Consider the following 13,313-nt stretch of genomic DNA (forward strand, 5'->3'; position numbering starts at 1 on the left):
AAAAGCTTGAGAACTAGATTACATATAATTTCCGCGTCTTCATTCCTATAATTTTTTTCATTCATTTTTTTTTTTTTTTTAGATGAAAATGATCTGAACCAATTGAACATCCCACTGTAACTGAGTTGTCAAGAGTTTTTCAGCTGCGCCAACGCACGAAGACATAACGTTCTAATAAAGAAAATACCACTAACGTCACTCGGTTAGACCATTGATTTCCAAAATACCATTCCATACATTCAAGCATATGCTCATAGTTTAATACTGTTGAGTAAAGAAAAAGAAAAATATAATAAAAACCGCGCGGCGCCATTGAATCGTATATGAATCGTAAAGTATTTTTTTCTCTCATCCGGGGATGAAGGGGGTTTCATATAAAACCTAAAAAAAGAAAAGAAAAATCAAAACACACCAAGAAATCTCTAGATACGGTTAGGGAGTGGCTTCGGTGATACACGTGTCCAATGATATCTTTTGTTTATTTATTCACTGCTTCGATTGCTATGTTTCGTTCTGAAGAGCAGATGTAAAAGTCGAACGTCAAAGAATGAAAACGATTCGCGGCAGATCTGGAAAAGAAATCGTCTGTTTAAGAGCATGATTGTTCCGACGGATAATTATAGAATTGGTGCGAAAAATGAATATAAATTCGTCCAGGAAAATGGGCAAAGAAAATACGGACCCCCTATACGTTGGAGTGGATCCCCACCTCCGAAGGGGTGCGAGATTTTCATCGGAAAGTTGCCAAGAGATGTTTATGAAGACGAACTGATGCCACTTTTCGAACAGATTGGTCCCATTTATGAGTTTAGATTGATGATTGATTTTAGTGGCACTACTAGGGGTTTTGCTTTTGCTATGTACACTAATAAAGAGGACGCTAGAAAGGCAATTTCTCAATTGAATGGGTACGAAATTCGTCCGAACAAAAAAATAGGTGTTCTGCTGTCGGTGGACAATTGCAAATTATTTGTTGGCGGCATTCCCACCAGTAAAACTGGAGATGATGTCTTTCGAGAAATAAGTTTTCTCACAGAAGGTGTGATGAAAGTTTGTGTTTTGCCTTGCCCGTATGATCATTCGAAAAACCGCGGTTTTGCGTTTGTTGAGTACGAGTCGCATCGGTATGCGTCAATTGCCAGAAGAGTTCTGTGTTCGGGTAAGCTTTTTAATAAGGCCATAACAGTGGATTGGGCAGATCCTGAACCTGAAATAGATGAAGAGAGTTTAAAAGAGGTAAGATGCTTTATTAATTAATTTTAAATTATCAGTAACTTAAGGGAAGAAGTTTTACCTATAGAATTAATAAACCAAATATTTATTAGTTATTGATTATCAGTTACTATAATCTTTTATTCATATGTTAATATTTCAGAATAAACATCCACCTGATATCCAAACAGTTCAAGGATTATGTCATTTAAAAACCTACATGTATCTTTTGATTCAAACATAAGATGAATTGGTAAAATAATACTTTTAAATTGTATAAAGAAAAATAAAATTTAATGTTGTTACTTAATACAATGTTTGGTGTCTTAGGTAAGAAAAAAGTCTATATTCTTGCTTTTTTTTTATTACAAATTGTAAATACATTTGTTAAAATTCCGTTGATTACCTTATCTCATTGATTAAATCTAAGGGAAAAATGTTTTTACAAGTTAAATACAATTTTGTGATGGTGTATCTAAATGATGAGATACTGTTACTTGAGAAACCTAAATAAAATGTTCAAGTCATTTTTATTTCCTTCGTTCTATGTCTGTAAAAGAGTTAATGATCTTGCTTTGACGTGATATGAAGTCATTTAATATGTTGTTTATATGCAGAATATGTGAATAGATTATTATATTTTTATAATGTGAATTGCTGTTCACAATGTTAAAAATTTCAATATAATTGCGAGCATCTCTATTACGAAGATTTTCAATTCAAATGATTGAGTAATTAAATACTTACATTGATCTCTAAAATTTCCTATCAATATGATGTGAAAATGTTGTTCATAAATGTAATTTATTTTGCCTTAATACGAAATCAGGATTTTGATTTGAAGACTTGTGTCATGTTGATAATTTTACTGTTGTGATTTTTTTTGTTAAATTTATATGCTATTTTATTGAGACTGACAATTTTTTAAAATTTAAATTGCGATTGCCTTAAATATAGTATTATTACTTACTTTATGAATTATTTGCCATCTTGGTGAACAGTTCACTCGCCGGGAGGTTCAAAAAATTTCAAAAATATGTTTCAATTGTCTTATTATTTAAAATTTCACATAATATTCCAATGTAAAATATATTTAAACATCCAATTTTGATAGATGTATAATTCATACTTATTTAGGGATCCTGCATAATTCTGATACACTCACTACATTGTACTGATACACTATGATTCAGACTATTTTAGAAGCTTTGCACCGTTCATTTCATTAAGTTATACATTTACCTAATTTTATATCTATATTTTTAAATTATAATGGAATGATCGCACTTTAAAAAATTTTCGTTATGATTTAATTCTGAAAACTTTTAAGTACAACGAAATTTCATAAATTTTATTAAAAGCACACATTATAATGATTGATACCTATTCGGCATCGAAAAAATAAGCCGAATCTATAGTATTGGCTACAGTATTATATTTAATTCAATTTTGATCATCAACATAAATGAATATCAGTTTTAAGTCTTAATAGCAGCAAAAATCGGTTGGAGTTTCATTTCAACAATGAAACATATTGTTGCAAAACACACTTTAAATGTTTTTAAAAATTAAATATTGGAAAAAAAAATTATACTGCAAAAAATGAGTAACATGGGGAAGATATTTTTTTGAATTATTGGATGATGTAAAAATCATTTTTGTGTTTTAATATTTTTTGGATGTTATTACAGGAAAATCAATAAATTTCGCGTATTTTTTCATGAATGAACATTCTACAAACACACGAACTGTAAATATTATTAACAACTGTTACCTGACATTTTTTTTTGTATAAAAAGCAGTGTTTTCTAGTTGTTTTTCAGATCCATTTTTTTTTTTTTAATTTGGCATTTTTAGAAATACGCTGTGTTTTATGGTCCTGTCAGCAATGAAGGGACATATTTTTCATGTAATGTGATGCAAGATTGTTATTGTATAAGAACATAACTAATGCTAAATTGTGTGAATTAATAGTGACAAAATTTCCCGACGTAAGAAAGTTAAGCTAAAAAAAAAAATTAATCCAAGTTAAAATCTAAACGTCTTAATTCCGTTAGTTGATATTCTGAAAAAATAGCAGGAAAATTATTAAATGAATTTTACATTTCCTATAATTAGTTGTCATATTTTTCATTTCATTGAAGTTGTAGCGACAGTTGAAAGAACAATTCCGAATTTAAATTTTGAATTATTCAGAATTAATATAGTTATATTTCATATTAAAAAATATGATGTGATTTTTAATATTAGAAAACTTTTTACGTCATTTGTTTATATATAACTTTGTTGCCGTATTCCTTTTAAATACCCATATAAACTTCAAATAATTTGTTCATCGAATATCTGTGGACTGAAAATATGTATTGATCCAATTTATGTGAGAGGAATGTGATAAACTGGAACAATAACAGATAGCTGATTCACTATAATAATCATGTTAAATTATACCAAATTTTTCAGATTTTTATCGAAATATTCACATTATTTATTTATGCTGTTGTTTAAATATGTATGGAATACGGTGATTATTTATGCTGTTATTTAAATATATGTTATTAACCCTTATAGTTCCATTTTTTACTAATATTATGTTAAAATATTTTTAGGCTTGAAATTAGAATAAGAAAACGGATTCATTTAGCTTATTAGATAAACTTAATTTGATTAATGAATTAATTTGGTTAATTAATAATTATCAAATAAAGACATAACATTTTGTGTAAAATAAAGAACTAAAGCATCTAAGTTAGTCTTTCTAAAAAAATATGTCAAAACTTATGCCAACCTATATAAATTCATACAAAGATTGATAAATTTGGTGGGAAGCATACTTCCTACGGCCCTAGAAAAGGTTAAGCTATATATGCAATTGAAATATATATTGGATATGAGGAGTAGTCAAAAAATTAGTGTGACTGCTTAAGAAAATAAAACAAGATCAGAATTTTACAATAACTTCATCTTAAAATTCCTAATAAAATTTACTTTTCTGAGCAATCACCCATTATTTAAACATTTGTCGAAGCTTGGCATAATTTTTTTTCTTCTGCAAAGAAAACCCGTTCAATTATCTCAGAAATTGTCGCAGTTTTATTTCAAGCTCAGCATCATTAATATCTTTATGTCCATTCTCTCCTGTTACACCACTTCGCGATAACTTGACGTGACAAAGCATTTTCATCCTTCATGCATTTGACAATTGTTTGCAGTACAGTTACAGTTTTACTCGCTAAAAACGAATTAGTGCACGTTTTTCCAATTTGAACTTCACTTGCAGCAAGTGGAACTTATTTAGAAATAATCATCAGACAAACTTATACTGTCAGATCGTTAGACAAACTAATAATACTACATGAAAGCCGCTAGCTCGCACGATAGGGACAGATATCTGAAATGTTTCCATGAAATTTAATCAAAATGGCCTTTCACTTAAAATTTTTACAAATAAGTGGAATTAACTTTTTAACTGACCTGTAAAATTTTTTTATAAAATATGTTATCCTTTTTATGAAATAACGGATGAAGTCGATAACGTATATCATAAAACTAACAATTCCACTCTTGAAAATAATTATAAGGTAAAATTAATTTATTAATTTGTAAATTTTGTACTATACAGTTATATTATGAAATCAGAATTTAATAAAAACAGTAGGATAGCATGTTATTTAATAAATAAGGATAAATAATTATAAACTATTTTTGAGGATAAATAGTTATAAATAAGGTGAAACGTTATTTAATAATCTTTAATAAATAACGTTTTTCTCATGATGTGCTATGTGCGACATGACATACTGTTTCACTTTAAAATTCGCAATGGATTGGATTTCAAAATTATTTTAGCAGCGCTCATTTTACATGAACATTATTTCACTTCAACTCTTTTTACGAATAAATAAATATATAACTGTTAGTTTTTTTCACATTTACATCATGAAGGAATAGTTTAAATCTTTACTTTTTTTTATAGGCATCTTTTACAGAATTCGACAGGTTATTGTTTTATATACAGGTTAGTTTAATGATTTAAATAATTAAAAAAGTTGAAACATTACTGAGAGATTACCATGTTATTTTACATTTATATTGTATATTTATGAAATGAAATAACAAGATCTTTTGTGGACTAACTGATTTATACTTGCAATACTTTTTATTACAAATTGTTACTCGGATTAAAATTCAAATTTTCTTACAAGAACTGAATGAAATTAAGGTGTTCAATTTTTAAAATTTTGTCTACAAAAAATTATTATCCGTATCTGGTAACTATATCAATTGTATTTACAATCATTTACGGCAATACTTCATCAATAATTGTAATTACAATTGTAAATTTATTGTTATAGAAACTGTAATAATAATAATAATAATTAAAAACAGACAGCAGTATGCATTTTAATAGAACCTTTTTTTAAAAAGAAATTGTTGCATTGAAAGTTATTCAAAAAAGTGTTAATTACCAGATGCGGTATCAGCTGCTTTCGTTGTTAATGTAGTTTCAAGTATGCTTATATATTTGTGCATTTTTTTATATCTGGATTACTAAAAATATTCATTAGGGTACTTATTTAAACTCTCACAGAATTTTTTTTTCTTAATCTGTAAAATTATATTCCGCCTTCCCATTATCGAAAGATAGCAAAATATGACGGTTCGGCAAATTATTAACCTGTCGTGGTTTGTTAGAAATAGCGACATTCGCAAAGATCTTAGCCTTGCTACGTTAAAAAATTTCCATAAAAAAAATATCAACAAAATTCTTTGATAAATTGGATAGAATTGACAACATTGTTATTAAAAAAATTGAACCATATAACCCCGAGCTTTCTGAAGAATGTTAAGAGACAGCCTTAACTTATGAAACTTTTCTTAGTTTTACCACGCCGGCATGACTCCTAACCGATTTTGCTGAAAACACTCTTTGTAAAATTCTGCCTTTTTTCACGAAACATTGTTAATATTTTACTATTACCACGCATTGTATTTACTAGTAACTATCTTAATGCACAAGCACTTGCTAAGTAATTTCCATGCTTTGTCCGTACCATTACCATCTTTACCATCGTAGGTAACCCCCCGGGGGGGGGGCACCTCGAAATGAGGATGAGATGCTTCCGGCATGGTGGTTGGATCTCGCCACCTTGGAGGGTACATTAATAGGTGGGGGGATCTGACTCCTCCTATCGATGACGGGACGTACTTTTTTCGGGGAGGGTTGTACCGTGGCCGGTGACGGTCCTTAGGACTCAACCACAGTTCCCGCCAATGTTGCTGTTGCGGCGGTCCGTTCATTCAATGTTATGGTTTAAATCCGTGTGCCTTCGTGGCGGGTCGGAGAGTTAGATGATTGACTTACCATCGTAGGTTAAGAACTTGGAGCTCGAGAACTCCGTGTCCCATTCCTCAAATTGGCACTCATTAGATTATCTAATATTACTATTCATGAGGAAAGAACGATTTCAGCTTTAATGTATATTTCATCCTTTATTTTTTTTAATGTGTATGTTGTATGCGAAATAAATCACCATTCGAATGGTTAAAGTATTAACTGTAATTAATTCTTAAAAATTTAAAGTAATATTTTGAAAATTTTAATGGATATTTTTTTCTGATTCACGGAAAATATCTTTAAGCTCATTTTGAAGCTAATAAAAATTACAAAAAACATAAAACACCGCGCTTTTTTTTTTTTTTTTTTTTTTTTTGAATTACGAAATGCTTTGCTGTTGACTGAAACGTTCATAAAGAGTTAAATATGAATACTATAAATTGTTCTTTCCTTTCTTCCTTCTAAATTATGCTTATAAATAATTAAAAAAAAATAAAGTCGAAGAAAAAAAGGAATTTATTTATCTTTTGCCATGGCGCCTTATAGTCGTCAAAACAATACCATGATATCGGATGTGAAAGATACATAAATAAGATTGTTGTCGAATTGTGTTTTTAAATATGCAATGCACTTGGACTTTTTTTATTATTTAATGTGAATGAATCAGATACTATTTATAAATATGAGCGGATGTTTTTTAGTATGAAAATGATTTTTTAGAATAACAATATTTCTGTAAATTGCTCTGCACATGATTAAAATCATCAAGAATGGACTTACCGACACGTTTTTCAATAATTTATATTAAATGTACTTGAGTATTTTTTAACCATATGCCATTGACGAAAAAGTAGTAATGAAAAAGGATATTTTGGATTAGCGATTAATCGCTGGAATATGGTCACTGCAAAAACAGCAGAAAAGCTAATTTGTATTTTGAACTATTTTTTTCGACCGATTAAACTCAAAATTGGACGCAGAACAACAATTTTAGCAACAAAGTCATGCACCAAATTTCATATGTTAAAGACGGTGCGTTTTTGAGTTATCCCAATTGCATGTTTATGGAAGTACTGATAGGCAGACGGTCAACCCTTGAACGGATTTGGTTTCAGATCTGATGCACTTTAATTGAATCTGAGTACTTAAGTTCATCCATATAGCTCTCCCTGTGTTTGTTAATGATTGCGTTAACTTATATTTCGATAGTCAAGACCATATATACCAATTTTCATACATCTAGCTTGAAACATTTCTGAGTTACTGACAGAGTTTATGGACTTAATTGTAAAAAGTGTTTTTCGGACCCAAGGATGTCTGGAATGTGGAAATTAGCCAAAATCTTGGATTTGAATTCCTTGACGATTGCAGTACTTTCTCTTTTATTTCCTTCATATACGAAGTAGTATAAAATTACTCGGCATTCTTCAGAGCAAATCTGATATGTTATTGCTTCTTGGATAATGTGTTCTAAGAAAAAGACTTTCAAAATTTAAAGTAGGTTTTGAATCAAAATTAATCAGAAATGTGACCTTTTTCACTCTATAACTCCGAAACATATCGACACTATTTTTGCACTCTTTTAAATTCAAATTAGGTTTTATTTTTTTGTTTTATTTCCCTACAGTTGTTTTCAAATTTTAATAAATTTCTCAACTATTTTTAAATATATTTTGCCACAGTGGATTGTTTTAGTTACTGCGTTATACACGTGTGCTTTGAAAAGATACTTATACATTTTTGGTACATCTAATCCTACTATATATATATATATATATATATATATATATATATATATATATATATATATATATATATATATAATATAAAGCTAACGTCCGTGGAACAGAAATCGCTTATATTACTTAATATTAAATGACAGCAATCAAATTCAAAGAGACCGCCATATGACAGACGCTACATTGAACGTTTTCACAGCAAAATGTAATTCAAGCTGCGCGTAATTATTTAATGAACTATAAAATATTATTAGAAACGTATGGGAAAGTATGTCATTAAAAACTCCATTGATTCAGAGATAAGAATATGTAAAAAGAAAAATCAAAATAATAGAGATAACATTCAAACAATGTTAAAATAGACCCAACAGATTAATAAAATTTGTGGTTTGTCTGTAGAAATTGATATTCATATATTTAAAAACTATTATCTTGTTTTATTAAATATCTTTTACATTAACGTAAAATTAAAAAAAAAAAACATGTTTAATAATATCACTTTCATCTTCCTACAATTTTTCTTTACTTTTAATAATTTTTTTTAATATAATTTGGGTTATATTGTTTTGGTGACATACTAACTCATCCATCGAAACCCTCAATCGTGTGCGATTTTGTCAGTGTTTAAATTAATAATCAAAATAATTGCTTTCTTTGGACATAAACGCGGAAGTAGTATTTTCGCTTCGTTTTTATTTCGTAACATAGTATATACTTCTTACTTTGCACTCACAATATTTACAATAGATTCATTCGATTAAAATCATGTCTTCCAGTCGTTTCAAATAATAATTTGAAATTTTAAAAAGGTGCATTCCATATAAATAGTTTAACAGTCTTAAAAAAATTTATTAGCTGAGCCAACAAGCTGTTTGCCAAAAACTGCTAACTTAAAATAAATTGTAAAATTAAAATATAGACTAATTCTGAAGTATCATACTGCGAAGTTCTGGATTCGAATCTTATTTACTTTTTTTTCTTTTCAAAATCAGCGAAAATAAAAATAAAACATTTCATAGACCTGCAAAACTATTCCTCGAAAATAAATATATGGTTAGCAAGTATTTATATATAAAATAAGTTATAATGAACAGTTATAATAAATAGTTTTATATAAGTTATATATAAAATGTTTATTATATAAAGTGTTATCTAGAAAGAAACTGCATTAAATCGTCAGTGAAAAAGACGTATTAATGATGTCTAAAGCGGCGTTCCTACGACCTGTCCAGACGGCAGATGAGGCACGCGTTCTCCCTTCGACCCCTCTTGTGGTTTTCTGGGGTGCTTTGATGTTTGTCCAGTTTAATTGTCGGTAAACTAGACAGGCATCAAAGCACCCCAGAAAACCGCAAGAGGGGCTCAAGGGAGGAACGCGTGACCCGTCTGAAGATCCCCCGGTCGTAGGAACGCCGCTTTGCATTCCAAATTAGCTGGAACAGTTCCGGCATTGGACTGTTAGTTCTTCCTCATTAAAAAAGTGCGGGGTTAGGCTTTTTATGATTTTAGATTCATCTTTTAATGTAGTAATAATCTACATATTAGTAATAAAATCCTTTTTAAATGAATCGTGTAAATGATCATTAACTTAATTTTTTAGTTTAGTTACTATGTTAAAATGTATATGCTTTTTATTTATATTTTATGACTCAAGATGGTGCTGTAAGCGCCATCGTATACAATTATAATCAAGCAGACTCTTGATGTTTATATATATTTACCAAATTAGAGTGATAGAAGATATAAGAGCTTCGCCGATTATGCTTAACGATGAATTATTTATTATCAAATGATTTTATAATTCATAAAGAATTATACATTTATTACAAATATAGTTATCTTACAACTAGATCATCAATATTCTTTAATGGATTTGCGGATGTCCATTACTCAGTCTTGTGGCTTTGGATGGCTCCCTTACTGAAAATTCAGAAATGTTTTTCAATAAAATTTCAGAGTTTTTTCCATTGTCAGGATTGATTTTCAAAAGTAATCTAAAATTCGTTTAAACGTTTAAAAAAAAATTTGCGAATAAATAGTAATGTTCAAAAAATTTTGAAAAAGCATTTTGTAATACTTTTTAAAGGTTACTGCTACTGAAAATTCAGAAATGTCTTTCAATAAAATTTCAGAGTTTTTTCCATTGTCAGGATTGATTTTCAAAAGTAATCTAAAATTCGTTTAAACGTTTAAAAAAAAATTGCGAATAAATAGTAATGTTCAAAAAATTTTGAAAAAGCATTTTGTAATACTTTTTAAAGGTTACTGCTACTGAAAATTCAGAAATGTCTTTCAATAAAATTTCAGAGTTTTTTCCATTGTCAGGATTGATTTTCAAAAGTAATCTAAAATTCGTTTAAACGTTTAAAAAAAAATTTGCGAATAAATAGTAATGTTCAAAAAATTTTGAAAAAGCATTTTGTAATACTTTTTAAAGGTTACTGCTACTGAAAATTCAGAAATGTCTTTCAATAAAATTTCAGAGTTTTTTCCATTGTCAGGATTGATTTTCAAAAGTAATCTAAAATTCGTTTAAACGTTTAAAAAAAAAAATTGCGAATAAATAGTAATGTTCAAAAAATTTTGAAAAAGCATTTTGTAATACTTTTTAAAGGTTACTGCTACTGAAAATTCAGAAATGTCTTTCAATAAAATTTCAGAGTTTTTTCCATTGTCAGGATTGATTTTCAAAAGTAATCTAAAATTCGTTTAAACGTTTAAAAAAAAATTGCGAATAAATAGTAATGTTCAAAAAATTTTGAAAAAGCATTTTGTAATACTTTTTAAAGGTTACTGCTACTGAAAATTCAGAAATGTCTTTCAATAAAATTTCAGAGTTTTTTTCCATTGTCAGGATTGATTTTCAAAAGTAATCTAAAATTCGTTTAAACGTTTAAAAAAAAATTTGCGAATTAATAGTAATGTTCAAAAAATTTTGAAAAAGCATTTTGTAATACTTTTTAAAGGTTACTGCTACTGAAAATTCAGAAATGTCTTTCAATAAAATTTCAGAGTTTTTTCCATTGTCAGGATTGATTTTCAAAAGTAATCTAAAATTCGTTTAAACGTTTAAAAAAAAATTTGCGAATAAATAGTAATGTTCAAAAAATTTTGAAAAAGCATTTTGTAATACTTTTTAAAGGTTACTGCTACTGAAAATTCAGAAATGTCTTTCAATAAAATTTCAGAGTTTTTTCCATTGTCAGGATTGATTTTCAAAAGTAATCTAAAATTCGTTTAAACGTTTAAAAAAAAATTTGCGAATAAATAGTAATGTTCAAAAAATTTTGAAAAAGCATTTTGTAATACTTTTTAAAGGTTACTGCTACTGAAAATTCAGAAATGTCTTTCAATAAAATTTCAGAGTTTTTTCCATTGTCAGGATTGATTTTCAAAAGTAATCTAAAATTCGTTTAAAAGTTTAAAAAAAAATTTGCGAATAAATAGTAATGTTCAAAAAATTTTGAAAAAGCATTTTGTAATACTTTTTAAAGGTTACTGCTACTGAAAATTCAGAAATGTCTTTCAATAAAATTTCAGAGTTTTTTCCATTGTCAGGATTGATTTTCAAAAGTAATCTAAAATTCGTTTAAACGTTTAAAAAAAAAAATTGCGAATAAATAGTAATGTTCAAAAAATTTTGAAAAAGCATTTTGTAATACTTTTTAAAGGTTACTGCTAAAATTTTGCCATCCTGATGCTTAAAATGTAAAGAAGAAATATTCCTGTCTTTTTTTTTTTAATTTGAAAGTGCTTCGAATCATGCTTATATCTACATTATCCACTAGGAAGATTATCCAACTTTTAAATAAATTAAAAGCATGATTTAAATTTTTGAAAAATTTAAAGCAGTGTTCTTATTTTTGTAAAATATTTTAAATGTATTTTACAATAATAAATTTCATATTTTATGTAACATTGAAATTGCTTTCATTTTTGCTGCTAATATTTCAGCCTGGCTTTTTTACCATTTTTGATGACTTTCTTGTAATTAAGTTTATGAAATTTTATTGTACTTGCAATTAAGGTGCAATTTCCGGATCAAGGAATGATTAAAAATTTTTTTAATGCGCCCATTTTTAATAATGCTGTTTTTTTCATAATAATAATATTTACAAAACAGTGCATAACATAATGAATAGAATAATCTGAGGCTTTTAAAATTATGTCTTCAAAAATTTGAATTTTAAAACTATTTCACTTATGAAGCTCTTAATACCATGTTTCGTTGAATATTTAATTGAAATTTTTAGCAACCATTAACCAAGGTGAATGAAGTGATCGTCAAAGGCGACTAATTAATATTAAAAAAAAAGACATATAACACGAAATTTAATGATAATTTAAATTTGGGCATTAATTATCGATATTTTGCCTCAGCTATTTTCGGAAATTGAGGCAGAGAAACATTAAGAACACTCTTAATTTTTAATTAATTTAAATTTTTAAAAAAGAGTCGCTTTAAGGGCACCTTTTCTCTTTCTAAAAATATTTGCACAGTCTATGGGACGACGAAACCCAAACATTTCCTTTTATAAGTATAGATTCTTGATCTTTTAATTTATATTTGCTTTATTTGCAGAAATAACTTTTAATTTGGATATATTTGTCCTTGTGAAAAAGCAACTACTCTACATAATCCTTTAATGTTTATTCAAGATAAAATTGTGAGATTGTAGATATGAAACGCTCCAATTATAGATGGAAATATATAATACTTCAACAGTATTATTATGTAGTAATCATTTCTTTGAAAAAGTTTTGTGGTTGAAGTAACGATGGGATCGATGATTGTATTAATGTTTCATTAATTTCAAAGAACAAAGTCAATAAAATAAACTTTACAAGACTGAGAGAAAAAAAAAAGTATGGTAGCAACGCGTATGTAACTAACCTCTTGTAGTAATGGTATACATATATTAGAGAAAATCAATACATAAATTATTGATTTTTTGGGCTACAACTCAAATGATTGTCAATTTAGTAAATTAAAAACTTGTTTGATTTGAATTATCTGGCAGGAAAAA

At 27.9% G+C, this 13,313-nt stretch overlaps 1 protein-coding gene across 1 annotated transcript in view; it reads left to right on the forward strand.

Annotated features, from left to right (window-relative positions):
* The first annotated feature begins 449 nt into the window (after positions 1-449).
* LOC129976198 (probable RNA-binding protein 46) overlaps positions 450-13,313 on the forward strand; it is a 35,126-nt gene continuing 22,262 nt past the window's right edge. Inside the window, exon 1 of the mRNA XM_056089647.1 lies at positions 450-1,236. Within this exon, the coding sequence (XP_055945622.1) occupies positions 598-1,236 (639 nt within the window). The 5' untranslated portion in view covers positions 450-597. The remainder of the gene's footprint in view (positions 1,237-13,313) is intronic.

This window comes from Argiope bruennichi, chromosome 7, assembly GCF_947563725.1.
Source record: "Argiope bruennichi chromosome 7, qqArgBrue1.1, whole genome shotgun sequence".
Taxonomy (NCBI): domain Eukaryota; kingdom Metazoa; phylum Arthropoda; class Arachnida; order Araneae; family Araneidae; genus Argiope; species Argiope bruennichi.